The sequence below is a fragment of the Xiphias gladius genome, chromosome 16 (assembly GCF_016859285.1).
Source record: "Xiphias gladius isolate SHS-SW01 ecotype Sanya breed wild chromosome 16, ASM1685928v1, whole genome shotgun sequence".
In the NCBI taxonomy this organism is placed as follows: Eukaryota; Metazoa; Chordata; class Actinopteri; order Istiophoriformes; family Xiphiidae; genus Xiphias; species Xiphias gladius.
The window spans coordinates 24,630,956-24,647,120 of NC_053415.1; the positions used below are offsets into that span (position 1 = coordinate 24,630,956).

General features: G+C 43.2%; 1 protein-coding gene across 1 annotated transcript in view; it reads left to right on the plus strand.

Annotated features, from left to right (window-relative positions):
• kalrna (kalirin RhoGEF kinase a) overlaps nucleotides 1–16,165 on the plus strand; it is a 135,345-nt gene that overhangs the window by 108,104 nt on the left and 11,076 nt on the right. The window contains exons 41-56 of the mRNA XM_040148029.1: nucleotides 3,912–4,118; nucleotides 5,088–5,173; nucleotides 6,722–6,868; nucleotides 7,753–7,848; nucleotides 9,215–9,333; nucleotides 9,589–9,655; nucleotides 10,026–10,129; nucleotides 10,246–10,315; nucleotides 10,426–10,512; nucleotides 10,883–10,975; nucleotides 11,657–11,707; nucleotides 11,890–11,967; nucleotides 12,179–12,364; nucleotides 12,601–12,772; nucleotides 13,596–13,810; nucleotides 15,266–15,549. Of these exons, the coding sequence (XP_040003963.1) occupies nucleotides 3,912–4,118; nucleotides 5,088–5,173; nucleotides 6,722–6,868; nucleotides 7,753–7,848; nucleotides 9,215–9,333; nucleotides 9,589–9,655; nucleotides 10,026–10,129; nucleotides 10,246–10,315; nucleotides 10,426–10,512; nucleotides 10,883–10,975; nucleotides 11,657–11,707; nucleotides 11,890–11,967; nucleotides 12,179–12,364; nucleotides 12,601–12,772; nucleotides 13,596–13,810; nucleotides 15,266–15,549 (2,062 nt within the window). The remainder of the gene's footprint in view (nucleotides 1–3,911; nucleotides 4,119–5,087; nucleotides 5,174–6,721; nucleotides 6,869–7,752; nucleotides 7,849–9,214; nucleotides 9,334–9,588; nucleotides 9,656–10,025; nucleotides 10,130–10,245; nucleotides 10,316–10,425; nucleotides 10,513–10,882; nucleotides 10,976–11,656; nucleotides 11,708–11,889; nucleotides 11,968–12,178; nucleotides 12,365–12,600; nucleotides 12,773–13,595; nucleotides 13,811–15,265; nucleotides 15,550–16,165) is intronic.

Below are 16,165 nucleotides of genomic sequence, written 5' to 3' on the forward strand. Positions count from 1 at the left end.
GCAGTGGTGATTATTACAGGTTAACAGTGAACGGTTAACTTAGCTGCGGACTGAGCTGGTAGAGCAGATTGCTTGCGGTCTCTGTCTCAAACAGACGCGATTAATCAAGTTCGTTTGTATTAATGTCCAAACCCAAACGTAAAGCAGGGGAGTAAATGAGCGAGCTCGAGCGCAAGGTGCCAATAAATTCCTGATTTATAGCGCAGCTGTATCCTCTGTACAGTATTAAAAGATATGTTCTGTGAAGGTTATCGGCGTAAGTGCAAACTATTTGATATCAAGCAATGTTGTTAAAATGCTGTGTCGCATGCAAATACAAGGCTTTCTCCACCTTTCATCTAATCGCTAGCCGTTTATTTTTTAATTTTTTTTATCTGCACTTTTTCAACTAAATGAAAGCAGGCATCACGGGCATTCGTGGAAATTAACAGAGTGATACACAAGGTTGTGGAGAGCATGTGACTGGCTGCAACAACTCGTGTTCCCGATAGCAGTTTGTGTTCTCTCCAAATTGTCTTGAGACGGTGTCAACTTTACAGTTTATTTCCAAGGTGATTATGATTTTTTTTTTTGGTTGTTGTTGTTGATTTGAATGGGTCTTTGCTTGTTTGGATTGGTTTCTAACACAGGGGTTTTGTTTTTAAGCTGTATGTTGTTTAGTCTTAACCACAACTGAAGGAAAATAATAATTATTAGATAAATAACCTCGTTTACTTACATGACACGCCAGCCCCTGTCAGTAGCTCTCGCCACGACCCTACACGGGTGGGCCAGTTTACGTTGTTTAACTCCGGGCTGAAAGTGAGTCAAGCTTAATCTGGAGTAACTTTAGAAACACATGCTGCAGGAATTCTTGCACAGTTCTCCAAGTCATTTAATCGGGGAGAAGACCAACAAAGTGTCTACAATGTTCCAAAAAAACTGAAATACAAGAAATAAGGAATACAGACCGAGAAGTACAAAAATAGAAATGCCATTGTATATAACACAGTCTACTGTATATAAAGCCTTTGGTGGGTTCAGGTGTACTCAAGTGAGCACATGCAGCGGCTCTGTTAGGTTTCACCAGCAGGTCTACGGCAATGGAGTCACATGGACTGTTGTGGACTCTCTTTGGCACCGGGGGCACTTTGTATGTTCTGAACTGTATCGCACCACTAGGGCCAATTCACTGAAGTTGCGATAGTACTATGCCCCCACTCTGCCCTTCTGCAGTGCCATATTTTTGGTTTTGTCATCTTTTGTGTATCATGGGTTTGTGTCTCATGAGAGAAAAGGAGAAACAGAGGCACCTCAGTAGCACTGGCTGGCCTTGGCTGCTGTTTTGAGCAGAGTTTTATCTCTGCCAAACTGCTGACACAGTCAGATAATGACTGAAACTGCCGCTAATACAGACTCATTAACCCATAGCGCCGCAGAAAATGAACCGAAGGCTTGTGGGAGTCAGGGAACCTCAGGAAAAGGTCACTGTCGGACAAAATTATTAGAACCACATTTTATTTGTACAATATTGCTTGAGTGAAGCAGCACAAATGCAATGCAATAACATTTTTTTTTCTAAATAAATGACCTTACAATAGCTTTTTCTTTCATTAAATAAAATATAAAATTAATATAAATTAAGTTTAGATAAATGTATATAGAATGGAAACAATATCCAAAATCTAAATTTGCAATAAAAATTGCGCAAAAAGAAAACAGAGTTGTTGGTCAGAAGTTAACATTACTGTAGGTTCATCTTAACTAACACAAACACACCATGGTCTTTCTGCTGACCTCTGATCTATCTCCTCTGGCATGTAATACTTGTGATCTGGAACTTGAAAGTGTTTTTTTTTTTTGGTTGAACAGGGAACATTATCACAGAAATAACAGAATATCACATGTTTTTTGGTGAAATGAAGGTAAATATAAAGGCTTACCACCCGTAGTGCAGCAGAACTCCTCAGGAGACAACGCTGACCCTTTACCTTTCATTTCCTGTCTGAAACGCACAATTACACCCAACCCCGGAGCAGCCGCGGCCCCTAGCTCCCAGCTGTGTGTGAGTGCAGCTGATCCACCACACTCCAGACACATGACTAATGTTTCTTTCTCCCACTCATACAAACACACACACACACACACACACACAGTCAGTCAGTTGTGTCTGGTTGTTTCAGGCTTTGCAGCAGAAATTAAACAGCGAGAATGAGACAGGACCAGAATGGTCTGAACGGTTCACCCTTTTAACTGATAACACACTCTGCAATTCTGAAAATGTGATATAATCTCAGTGCAAGAGTCAACATTTCACATCTGTTTGATAGTATTTACTTCCTGCTTCCTGGCCATCTTTAAACACAATCAAACGTTTCCCCTTAGCTAAAACGGTCGAATTAAAAATCATTTTATTATTACGTTGCATATTTCTTCATATTATGTAGCCATTTAAAGATGAAAAGAACTGCTAACAAGAATAATACTAGAGCAGGGAAAGAGAGAATTTATCTTCAACACGGGTACATGTGTTTGACTTGACAGTATTATTAGACGAGGCGTGTGTGACATGAGAGCAGCTGCTAAACAGATTTTGTTTTTTCATGAATAGACCCGACTGGATCTCACATTGCTATTGTCCCTCACCGAGAACCAAAACATGACGCTGTCGTGCCTGAACTCAATTAATTAAGCACATGTGGCTGATTGGGGAAAAACTAAGAGTAACATAACAGATATCTGCAGCTCATTCAGAATATACTGATGAACATACTGACTACATGCTGATGAGTAACCCTGGAGTCGTTGCCGATTACTTGCGTGGAGCCTTATTCCTACAGCTCAGTTTTGACTATCTGAAATGTGACCACTAGATATCTCCATTTAAATTAGTAGTTGATAGTCAAAGTCCTGCTCTAACCACTCACAATTTCAATTAAGGATGTCCACGATCCCTCACAGTTGAAAGTCATGTATTATTGAACATTATTCTCATTAATATTACTATTAGAAGCGATGTTTCCCCCCAAAATGCTGTTTATGAATAGTGACTACTGGACCTGGAAATATGGCTACCAGCGGCTGTTACAAACCTGACGTTGAGCTTGGGGTGTAAATGGTAAATGAACTGCACTTACATAGCGGTTTTCTAGTCTTATCAACCACTCAAAGCGCTTTACATCCGCCACAGTTAGTCACAGTCATTCCATCCGTGCACACATACGTCATACATCGCATTCACACACACACACATTCATTCTCACGCGGTTTGGGGTTCAGCGTCGTGCGCAAGGACCACTTTGACACACGGACTGGGGGAGCCGGGGGTCGATCCGCCGACGACCCCCTCAACCTCCTTGAGCCAGGGCCGTCCCTTGTGTCAGAGCCTAACCCGCACAAAGATCCAGCTGATTTATTGAAAGAGCTAACAGGGTGAAAAAAGCTGATTGTAAATGTCGAACACCAGGTGCACAGGGACCACCCTTTGTTTGAGTGACAGCAAAACAACACGAGGGGCAGGGTGACAAAACGTGAAGGAGCCAGACTAGAAAAATTGACAAATTCCTCCAGTTATCTGCTAAACACCGTGACGTACTCTGTGTCGTGCATTTTGACCCGGAGCAAGTTTTGAACCTTTGGAAAACAAAACAAGGGTGCTTAACTGAAAATGTAGTTAGAGGAGAAAGTGGTAAAATACACAACCAATACGGTCTATCTGCTGCATTTTTACTATTTAATCAGTGACTTTAATCCAGAAGACATCTAGTGAGTTTATAGGATTTGGTTTTAAGACTATTGCAAACAACAAAGAAGCAAGAAAATTGTTTCCTGAGCACAAATTGTATTCAATGTCTGATAAATATGCCAACTAACGCTCCACCAAGGGCTGATTAGATCTTACTAAAATGTAAACTTTGCCTGTCTGCTTTCAGAAAACTATCCTGTCAGCAGCTCTGATGGGAAGACAGAGTCAGTGGCAAACCTTCAACCGCAGCCATCCCTCAGCTCACTGCAGTCCAGCTCTCCTGGTCCCAAACGCTCTGGAAACACTCTAAGAAAATGGCTGACCAGTCCGGTCCGCCGCCTCAGCCACGGCAGCTCCATCAAGAAACTCCCCAATAACAAACAGAAGAAGACTGGTAAGACAGACGGAAATAAACGGGTCAAAAACAAACAAAACCGCAGTAATAACATGTTACTGACAAGTTGGAGCTGTACTGAGACCGCGTGCCGAGCTCCTTCGACATAAATCTGGAGAAAACTCCTATTAACAACAGCAGAATAATGGGACCTTGCAGAGCCAAAAGACAGCTCTGATTAAATTCTGCCATAAACTGCCACATTTCAAAGCATACCATAAATTCTTCCTGAGATTTTTTCCTTCCATGCAGCCCTTTAGTTTCAGTTCATTTTAATGTGTTGTGAATATCAAGTCTGACAATGCTGGTGCAAGTAGTGACCTTTTAAAAAATAAAAAAAATAAAAAGCCTTTGTGGTTCAATATTGGAAAGGTTTTTTGTACTTGACAGCATTTCAGTGATTTTTTTTTTTTTCAAATGTGTTTACAAACTGTCGATAAAGAATAGGCACGTGAACCTTACAGATGTCACAGAAGGGATCATGCCAGTTTGTTTTTCTTGCATTGAAAAGGTTGCTACTTGGCTGACTATGAAATTTCAAATGTCAGAGCGTTTTTGAACGATTTTCAAGTGTAAGTTCCTGCTCACGGCCGCTTCGCCACGTGTAGATAACACGTCCTTGACACAAAAATCCCCACCTCGAGTCTCTGCGGGAGTCTGGAGAGAGGCCGGCAGAGGTGCGGGTTTTATGCGATTTGTGCTTCATGAGCTAAAATGTTCAAACTTACCAGTGCGATTCTTCCGCCATTCCAGCAACGTAAGGAAACACATGGGGATATCTAACTTGCAAAATTAAATATTTTTTATTTGAAATTTGAATCCGTAGAACTACATCCTGAGTCTAGACTGTTCAACACTTCCTTGAATCCAATAATGCCAAAATTCCACGGTGCTGCTACACCCACGGTATGTGATTGGTTGAGTAATGAACTGTTTAACCGACTGTCTGTTTGACTGACTGACTCACAGGACCGGGAGCCGGAAGAGAGGAAAACAGAAAGAGTATTGACCTGGGGCAGCCTGACCTTGCCCTGCAGGAGGACATCATTGATGAGGTAAACGGTGGGATTCGGGAGAGCATCTCTCAGCCGTCGTGGGGTGATGGCTTTTTGACAGACGGTGCATAAGTTTCAGACTGCTCTTGACATTAATTAGCTAAAACTCATTCCTCTTTTAAGATACACATCCCATTTTTGTCCAATTTTATCCGGTTGAGTTTATTCTCAGGTTTGATCGTTTCTTGCAGGAAAATATTTTAGGCAATACGCTTTGTCATCTTACCCAGAGTCACACTTCGAGAGGATTGCTTTGTTTTATTTTTGTTTTGGTTTTTTTTCGTTTTAGCAGAAAAACTGCTAGCCTACCTCCTTTTCTAAAAGAAAATTTTCTTCTGACAGGAAGTTGTGTATTTTTTTATTTTATTTTTTTTTACAGCATTTTAAATGGGTTAAATCTGTGAATCAAATTTAAACAAAAGCCCCACCACTTTAAAAACACAGAATTGGAACCTACCAAATTGATGGACAGGTCTTATTAACAGCAAACTACAACTATATGTATGCAGTTGCATTTCTGATGCTGTTTAAGATTTGTTTATATCAGTAATGTTTGTTGGCACAACACGAAAGAAGGCCTGTAAGGTCAATTATCAGGTATGAATCATCTAACATGGTGATTTTTTTTTTAATTTATTTTTTTTAATCATCTGTTTACTAAGTCAAACTCATCAACAAAATATGTGAATATACTAAATGTAAATGCTCAAAACAAAAGCTACGGAGTATGTGTCACCGAACCCTGTTTTATGGTGCATCCTGTCTACGTAGTTAAAGAGTCAGTAGTTTAAAGGTAATTGATCTGCTCCCCAACAGCCAGAGGGTGAAAGTGTCATGGAGTTGTAAATGAACACTATCCACATTTAGGTAATACACTATAAACAGTTGAAGTTCCTCTTTTCATGGCTTCAAAGTTTCTTTCTCTCTGACACACAAACACACCCACACACACAAGCTTGTGATCAAACTCCTGACGGTTACTCCTGACATTATTAAACCTCTGGACTCTGACTTCTCCGAATAGTTTTTTGTACTACTCATTGCTGTTGTCATATCCAGAGTCCGCAACATAAACTTTTGTCGATTTCCACATCCTCTGTGGCCGTGCCTTTTTGAATGAGGTGTTTGTCAGCCTTCCACGGCTAGCGCGCAGGATCAGAGGCTTTTGTTCTAGAAATGAACTAACTCATCAAGCCTGACCAGAACCAAGAGGAGTTGCAGTGTTTATCTGTGATTCATCACCGCTTCCTCAAAACAGTATAGAATGAAGCGTGAGTCATTCTCACTCTATAACTTGTTTCGCATTGATTTTGGAAAATGAATTCGGGGACAGTTGAGAGGAAATTTGAAGGTTCCGGTTGGATGCAAACACTGATAAACAGACAAGTACGTTCGGCACATCAGGTGCGTGAAGGGCTCATCATGTTGAGAGAAAATGAACTTGGTCTGATATTTTATGATAAATGATCATTAAAGCCGTACATAATATGGACAGTTTACTGCAGAGCTGGTCCCAGCTGACTCTTGAGTTCTGTCTCCCCCCCGCAGAGAGTCCTCAGCAAGGATGGCAACCTCCTCTCTAAGACGTCCTCCGGGATGCAGAGCGGCGGGGAGGAGGAGCAGGACGAGGAGGCCCACACTCCTCTGCCTCCCCCCATGGAGATCATCAAGGACCCCTCAGCTCAGGATGACAAGGTGAGAGGGGGCGGGGGGGGAGATAGTTTGATGTCGGTTTCCTCTAATGTTGGTCGTTGACGAACTGGAATGAAATTCTCGGTGGAAGTCCTTCACGTAGACAAACTTGAAGACTGATGATGGTTTGAAAAGGTTTGCTTTTAAGCCTCTGCCTGTCAGTCTGTCAAACCTTCTTCTTTACTGCGCTTTGTACTTGAAACTTCAATTCTACTATGTTGTTATTTTCAGCTTATTGTATTATTTTACTTTTTTGAGAGATTTGAGTTTTGTTTTATTTTTTATTTGAATTTTTTTTTTTTTTTTTTTCCTCCGCCAAGGGTGATGTTTTTTTTTTTTTCCCCCACCCATGTCTCTTTTTTGGTTTGTTTGTTTCTTTATTTGTCGGCAGGATTATGCGAGAAAGTAGTGAACTGATGTGCACCGAACTGGGTGGAGGGATGGGGCATGGGCCAGGGAAGAACCCATTCAATTTTGGGGCAGATTCTGATCATTCACTATGAATTGGAATTTTTTTCTCTGAAGTCTGGTCTATGTTGTTTGACATTGGCCTTGGCTTTACTGAGTGCCATTCTAGTTTACATCTATTTTGAGTTGTTTTTTAAATTTAATGTGCGTAATATATAAAAATTTTTAAGTTTTATTTGTGCAAAGTTTCAGTTGTTTTTATGGACTTAATTCTGTCATATAATTTGTTTGGAGTTTACTGTTGGTTATTCAATCCTGGCATAAATGCTGCACCGTGTCTCTCTGTAGCTCAGCGCTAATCAGCTGCTTTTCTCTGCTAACTAACAGCTTTTCTCTCTTTCACTGCCGTCGGTTCCTTTTATTCTTTTGCTATAACTCCTTCTAACATGCCGTTGCTTTCTGTCCTCCTCATCTCTCAGTCTTCATCCTTGCTAACATCTCTGCAGTCATCCTCTGAGGTGCCCAGTGCTGCAGAGCTGGTTAGCGCCATAGAAAAACTGGTTAAAACCAAGATGGTGAGTGTGTATGATTGTCTGCATGTTTCATTTAACAAACAGATTTTATTTATGATGGGCAAAAAAACCATAAAAATGTGCAGACCAGTGGTCTTCAAAATGAGGCGTTACGGACCTAAAGCCTGAAGTGAACGCAGTCTGCTCACCTGCCCCATGAAGCTTACACATCATGTATGATTCGTCTTTTGCTCATTTCACAGTCGTTCTGTGTTCATATTTTCAGTAGTTTGTGTAGTTACCCCGATCGTGCTCAGTACCTAAATGCGTTTTGTGTTCACATTTATGCGTACACACAGTTTATGTTGTAGTGCGATTTGAGGGGTGTGTACAAAAGCGGCCCAAGCGACATTTTCCATCTGTTACAGAGAAGAGATGCAAAATGGTTGAATCGATTTCTTAAAAAAAAAAAAAAAAATCAACTTCTGTATCATACCTGCTTTTCCAAATGTCCTCTAAACGTTCACAAACACTTACTCTGCCAAAATGTCACTGGCACTCATTTTGAGCCAACATACGTTTTTGTGTTTGCATGTACAACATACTGCATACTGTCCACCCGTTGTGGTGTGTGAATGTGTCATGTGCCTGTTTGTATTTGCACAGGTATAGCATATGTTTAGGATGTGCAGTAATTTCAGTTTCACCTCGTTTGACAGCAAAGTATCTGAAGTATTTGAGTGGAACTTTGGCACCTACCGTATGAAACGAGATCTAACGGAACCAAACCCGCAGGCTCTCGCGCACTCTGTTTATTTCCCTGTTTGTTTCCGTATCATTGCTGCCAGGTTCAAACAAACAGTGGGATATTTCGACGTCAGCAGATTTGTTTAAAGTTTGGTGGAGGGTTCAAACACACGGCTGAAGAATCAGTCGAATATACCATTTTGAACTTCCACTCTTCCATGATTAGCAATTAGGCAAAGCAGAGGTAGGAGTGTGTTTCTGCAGAATAACTTTTCACAGTCAACACAGGGCAGCAGGCATCAACTTATGATACCATGGCCAATCGCCGGTTGTTCCCAACGGCTACTAAACACCAAGGTCGTGCTGCCCTCTGCTGTCATGAAATGATCTCATTATTCTGATGTTAGTGGGTTTTTATCTCACATGGAAGTTTTTGCTTATTGAACATCTAAAGCTAGAGGGTGTAGAATGTTGTTCATATCTTAAAACCCTCTGAGATAAATCTATGATCCTGCTTTGTATAAATGAGGTAGACTTGACAAAAGGATTTGAGTTATGTTCAACTGTCAGTATGTTTCTGTGCTGTGGTGCTTTTCTGATTCTATAATAAAAAATAACTGTGAAAGGGGAAAAAAAGATGAATCCGCCTCTAAACACCGACCTTTTCCTGTCCTCTCTTCAGACTCTGGAACCAGGAGCGTACCCCGGTTTCTCCTCTCTCTCCCCGCCAGAACAAACCACCCCCGTCCAGCCACGAAACCCTGAGCTGGAGCAGAGAGCCAAAGCTATGAGAGGACGAATGTGAGTTGCTGTGGTGTATCATCACTACCACTTCTGCTGCTACTTTTACTGCTAAAACGTCTGCTACTTCCAGGGCTAGTGCTCCTTCTCCAGCTTTTACTTCCAAGGCCATCAGGCTGCATTTACCATTGGTTGCACAAGTGCTGTGTCCTCCCTGCAGCCACACTGTTAGCGTCTTGCTGCAGCAGGAGAAGAGGCTGACAGTGATAACGTTTCCTCAGCTGTTGTTACCGTTATCTGTCTTGTTCTGCTCAGGTTTGTTCTGAACGAGCTGATTCAGACAGAGAAGGACTACGTCAAAGACCTGGGCATCGTGGTGGAGGTGAGGGCTTACACCCCTCTTTGCTTTGCTATCGTCGTGATTCCTCGTTATCCATTCTGTACAGTCAGTGCGATCCCATAAAGTACTCTCTCTTTATGGTCCTGTTTCTGTCTCAGCATTTTCTGCTTTAATTGATGAGTTTATGGTGAGCACATAAAAAACCGAACCTGGACACATAAAAAGGGCTGACAAAAACACCAGGTGCTTAGTACCCCTCTGCAAAGCAGTCCCAGGACTACTCTGTTAGGTTGTAGCCAGATGTAAAATATTCCTCAGGTGTCCAGATGTTAATTTGTCACCATTAACTGAGAAGAAGTGAGCAGAACATCCTCAAACGGCTGACCTTTTGTGACCCCCCCCACCCCCGCAGGGCTTCATGAAGAGAATCGAGGAGAAGGGCGTCCCTGATGACATGAAAGGAAAAGACAAAATTGTGTTCGGGAACATCCACCAGATCTACGACTGGCACAGAGAGTAAGTTCAACATAGGTGTCCAAACACTGGAGCTGGACCCAAAGCGGGGTCAGGGGGAGACAGGGGTCAGGTTTTGTCTGTGCTAACTAGTGTCGTCCTTCTCTTGCCTCTGTCAGTTTCTTCGTGGGAGAGCTGGAGAAATGTCTGGAAGATCACGAACACCTTCCCGAGCTCTTCATCAAACACGTGAGTTGACCACCGCTTTGTGCTTTTACAGTACATTGGATCGGGAAAAAACCCGACTCTCCCCGTTGTCTGCCGTCTGAAAACAGCTGGTGTGTGTACGTGTGTTACAGGAGAGAAGACTCCACATGTACGTGGTTTATTGTCAGAATAAGCCTAAGTCAGAGTTCATCGTAGCGGAATATGACACATATTTTGATGTAAGTGATATTTTGACTCTTCATATTAATTTGTTGGTAGGTGTGTTCTGGTTTTTAATTGTGCTACAAAAAAACAAAAGCTTGAATTAAAATGATATCCAACAAAATGTCCTTCGAGACTTATCAGATCCCATAATATTAGATGCAGAAGTCGTCAGCTGATTTTAGATGATGACTCCCAGCCCTCTAATTATATTAATTTATAGTTACTGTAGCTGTGTTATTGCAATAATGGAAGATTTCAGAGTAAGTTTTATGTTATATTGTCTGGTGTGTTTGATATTCAACTGGCCAAATATGTAAGAGAAACATGAATGAAACAAATGGATGACAAGGAAGCGTTGCGATGCCATCGGTGTTTGTCTTCCAGGGAATCCAGCAGGACATCCAGTCCAGGTTGACCATCAGTGACTTCCTCATCAAACCAATCCAGAGAATCACCAAATACCAGCTGCTGCTGAAGGTAACATGCGCAGAAATTCCCTTATTGAGTTGCAAAAGAGACTATCGGGCATGACAAAAAAAAATTTGAATTAGATGAAATAAAGCAAAAAAAAATCTCCTTTCACTATACACTTGATGTGCAAAAATAATAATTAAAAATATATAACATAACCTTCACAATCATTTATCACAGAATGAAAAATCTTGTTACACGAAGTTTTGACTGTTTCAAATGTTAAATGTAACAGGCAAAGCCTGTGCCCCTTGTGAGGTGCTTAAAACTTTAGTACAAGTCTAGAAGTGGTCCAAAAATAGATCCGTAAAGGACGTCCACGTAACAATCTTGAACCTGAGGGTTATCCTTTGTGCTGTGGGGAAAAAAAAAAAAAAAATCCTCTCCCTCAGCTTCACCAGCAACGAACCAGCTCAAACATTTCCAGTAGACTAAGACAGGGACACTTCAGTTAAAATGTCCTAAAATGAGGACACTGATGACTAATTTGAGGGAACTGAATTCAGACTGAGTTTCCAATGTTGATTTATTGGTAGGCTCACCCAGAAACTATGCTGTAAATGTATCTAACCTAAATGTTATAGGGTGTTGAGCGAAGAGAGAGAGGGTGAGGTGGCATATTGAAGCTGTAGCGAACCGAACTTGCGGTGTCTTAAATGCTGAAGTTGTGGTCCTGTTTCTCCTCAGGACTTCCTGAAGTACAGCTCCAAGGCAGGAATGGACTGCGAACAAATCGAGGTAAAAACACGGCATGATTTTAAAGTATTCGTCCTGCTTTTACCGGCATGTCTGAATCCAGGACTTGTGCAGATTTTTGATATGGGTATGATAGGGACACACCTGAAATAAGCACATAACAAAGGATTTAAATCTCTCTCTCTCTCTCTCTCTCTTTCTCTTTCTCTGTCCCTCTCTTACAGAAAGCAGTAGATTTGATGTCTCAGGTCCCTAAACTGTGTAATGACATGATGAATCTGGGTCGGTTGCAGGGATACGAGGTTTGTTCACCTCCTGTTCTGCTGATTAATGACAGGTTTTGCACACAGTGTATGTGTCAGTTTGAGGTTTGCCGAACGCCAGTAAACCTTCTACCTCTTTATTAATGATGGTCATTCAAAAAAACGGACCGGTGAGCACTAAATAAATTCGAGTGGTCCAGCTACCATAGCAGACCTGAATGAGGTGTTGACCATCTACATCTGTCCACAGGGTAAACTGACCAGTCAGGGCAAACTGCTGCAGCAGGAAACCTTCTTTGTGACGGAGCAGGACGCCGGCGTCCTGTCGCGCTCCAAGGAACGACGGGTTTTCCTCTTTGAGCAGATTGTCATCTTCAGTGAGCTGCTCAGGAAAGGATCGTCAACGCCCGGATACCAGTTCAAGAAGAGCATCAAGGCAAGCAGAGGGGACGGGGTTTACGTTCTGCAGGACTAGAGATGCACATTTCGAAACAATTCAGTCGATCCATGATGAGTCACTGATAGTTGCTCGGCTTAACTTCAGAAACCTGGCAGACGGTTTTCCAGAAAATTCGGAACACAGACACACTCACATTGTGAGTGAGCAGCGCAATGTCTGTCTATGAATCTATAAACTATGATCACACTAAGGCTGCTCCTGTCCCCCCTCAGGTATCCTACCTAGGTCTGGAGGACAGTGTGGATAACGACCCCTGTAAGTTCGTCTTGTCATGCCGAGGCTCGTCGGAGCGTTTCACCCTGCAGGCCGCCAACGTGGACATCAAGCAGGTCTGGGTCCGACACATCCAGGAAGTTCTGGACGCTCAGAGCAACTTCCTGTCAGGTGAGAAAGCACAAACGGAGTATTTTCCGCCGATGCGTGACCCTACCTCTCATCGACCAACAATCGTAAGGGTCCCCCTGGTCAGACTGGAGTATAAAATGATGATTCTCACCTCAGCTCAATCATGCACTGTAACTGTCTCTGATCTGCAGAGTTCCTCTATTCTGAATCTCCCTATGCAGTGAAATGAATCATGAAGCACCTGCAATACTTGGCTTAGGATTCTGGTATTTTATGACCATTACAGCTGTTAGAGGAATAGCTTTTAAACATGAAAGACTCTTGTTTCCCACACATTTTACAGGATCCATAGCAGTTGCCTCGCATGTTTTAGCTGTTAGACGTCAGAAATTCGATGAGAAGTGAGATCTGAGAAGCGGTTTCCTAAAAAGTGTCAATTTTGAGCGACATTTTCGACAAATCTTAACTGGCACTTAAACAAAAAGAAAACGTGGATGCGGCGAAAAGGGGTCGATGCGCCAAGGAAAAGTTTCCCCACGTGAAATGGAATTGATCATAATGTAACTTTGAATGGAAAGAACAAAAAGTAAAGCTCACTGTGACCTATTTTGAGCAAGTTTTAAGGTCCTTCGGGTGCATTTACGTAGAGTGCTGAAAAGAACTGTAAGTGTGTATAATGGGCTAAAACACGCAAAAACGTCGCTGTATCTTAATGTGCTTTAACCACAGCACAACAAACAGGATCCGAAACTCTCCTTCATGTCCAGAGAAGTAAAAACGCCAACAACACCTGGGGAGTCAGCAAACCTGAAATGACAACGCAAAAGAGGAAAATAAATGTTCCATCTGTGTGTGATTGTAGCTCTCCAGTCTCCTATCGAGTACCAGAAGGAGAAGAGCGGAGGAGGCAGCTCGTCACTAACCAGAAACCGCTCGTCCTCTGGGAACCGGCCCGCCATGTCCTCTCACAGCCGGCCGTCCTCTGCAGTCGGGCTCGGTGACAAGGAGACGGAGAGAGGCAGGAGCCAGATGAAAGTGTCTACCTCCAACGGCGGTTCGTCATGCTTCGTCTCCCGGGTGAGTTCCTCCGGACGGCCTGCGCGCAGGCGATAGCAGGCGGGGGACCGGCTTGTTGGCTCGTACCGACTGGGCCATGTTTCATAATTGTCCAGCAGTTTAAGAAAAGGGATCTTTTCGGAGGCCCGGTTTTGAGACGTTACAGCTCCTCTTCATTTTGCACTAGTACTGTCTCGTCGTAGCCATCACCCATGGACTGTAGACTGCAGCAGACAATTAGTCAACTAGGGCATGAAAAGCACACGTTTTCAGAGTTTTTTTACTCGTCCCTAAAAGCCAAGGTTAAAATCTGGGCTACAGCAGGTGTAGCACCATACTGTTTGGGTTTAGATAGATAGATAGATAGATAGATATATCGATAGATAGATAGATAGATATATCGATAGATAGATAGATAGATATATCGATAGATAGATAGATAGATATATCGATAGATAGATAGATAGATAGATATATCTATACACACACGTACATACCAAACTGTTTCCTTTCTGGCCTACTTTGACTGAACACCTTTAGCTGTCTGCAGGAGACTGGACAGCTCTGCTCACTTTGTAATTTACAGCCTGCCAAGCTCTCAAAGCACCTTGACCCTCACCGTTGGAGACCCAAGACTGGGTCTTCCTAATCCTCATTCTTTAAGGCTGTACGGTATGAAAACCTGAGAGTTGCCCATTTGTTTTAATCACCTCTGGTGGTTCCTAAGCCTACGGATAGTTTTGTTTTAATTTTCTGTAGAGTAGTGACGTAGGGACTTGTCCAGAAGAACCAGGACGCGATGAGATGTTCAACATCTTCAAATTCCGTTTGCTCCTACTGTATCGAGGTGTGTCTGCTTTTATGAAGGTTTTTGTTGTTGTTGTTTTCGCATCACTATTCGGTGTGACAGTCACGTACATGCTAGCAGCTTTCCGTTTGGAAGTGGGGTTCATCTTGTAGTGAGTGACATGTCATTTTTAGTCGGCGCAGACGCTGCAGCGGCTGTTTGCTTGGAGCAGCAGCCTTCCGCCCCATGAAAATCTTGTTTTTGATGACCTCGGGCGGTTGAACTTCTCGCCCGTGCCACGGTGATGTTACAGGTGTGTTGGTTGCGGTTTAGGGGGCCAACAGAGCACACCTCTGAGCCACATTTCCAAACCTATGTGCTGCCTTGAAAAGGAACTCTGAACAGACTGGTGACACTCTGCTCTTGTTCTCCCTCCTCCCGCTCCTCGGCCCCGACCTCCCTCTGCTCCTCCTCAGGTTGGGATGAGCTGTAACGGCATCACAGCCAGCAGGACAGTTTATCCAACCCATATAGTCACACCGTAACCTTGTCCTCAATTCTCCTCATCCTCTTTTCCTCCGCCCTTTCCATCTTTTCTTCCATCTCCTCCTGCTCTCCTCCCCTTCGTGCCTTCTTCTTTTGTCTTCTCCTCTGCTCTCTTTTCTCCACCTCCCCCCCCCCTTCCTCAGGACAGTGACGGCGGCTGTAACGGCGTCTCCTCCACCATGTTGGTCACTCAGGACTACTCGGCGCTCAAGGAGAACGAGATCTGCGTCATGCAGGGAGAGACCGTCCAAATCCTGGCCACCAACCAGCAGAACATGTACCTTGTTTACCGACCAGCCAACAGCCAGTCACCTGCCGCCGAGGGCTGGGTGCCGGGACACATCCTGGGCCCGGCCGCAAAGTCCATAAAAGACTCTTCTTCCACTTCCTCCTTCTCAGCGGCGGTGGCCGATGCCAACAACATCAAGTAAGTCCCCCACCCGACCCCCTCCACCCACTCGGCACTTCTCTCCCCGCAGACAGACGCACTTCTGGCTGGGCTCGAGGAGAATTGAGGTGACAAAGCGCTGTCTACCCTTTTTTTTTTTTGGTTTTGTTTTGTTTTTTTGAATCAGCACCCACCCCCAAGTACTAACTGTTCACTGCCTCTTCCCTCACCTCCTAACTCCTCGTTCCCTCCTCCTCCTCCTCCCTTTAAAACAAACTCTTGGACCTCACAGGAGACTTTTTTTTTTTTTTCTTTTTTTTTTTTTTCGGTTTTTTAACTCTTGACCTGTTGCTCCTCGGAGGTAAATGGTACAGAACCGGTCTCTTACTGTCCATCACGCTGCTGCAGTGACAGTTTCATTTCTGAGCCATTGTCAGTTGACGGCTGTGTGGCAACTACATGAAAATGGATTTCATGCTTGCAAACGAACTAAAACACACATACACACACACACACACTGATCAATTTCCGTGTAGAAGAATACTGAGGAGTTATCCCACAGAAATAGACTGGATAGAAAATCTTGTAACTTGTAGCTGACTCTGGAAACCAGAGAGAGGAAACTGTTGACACTCATGTGGAGCTAAAACCGGAC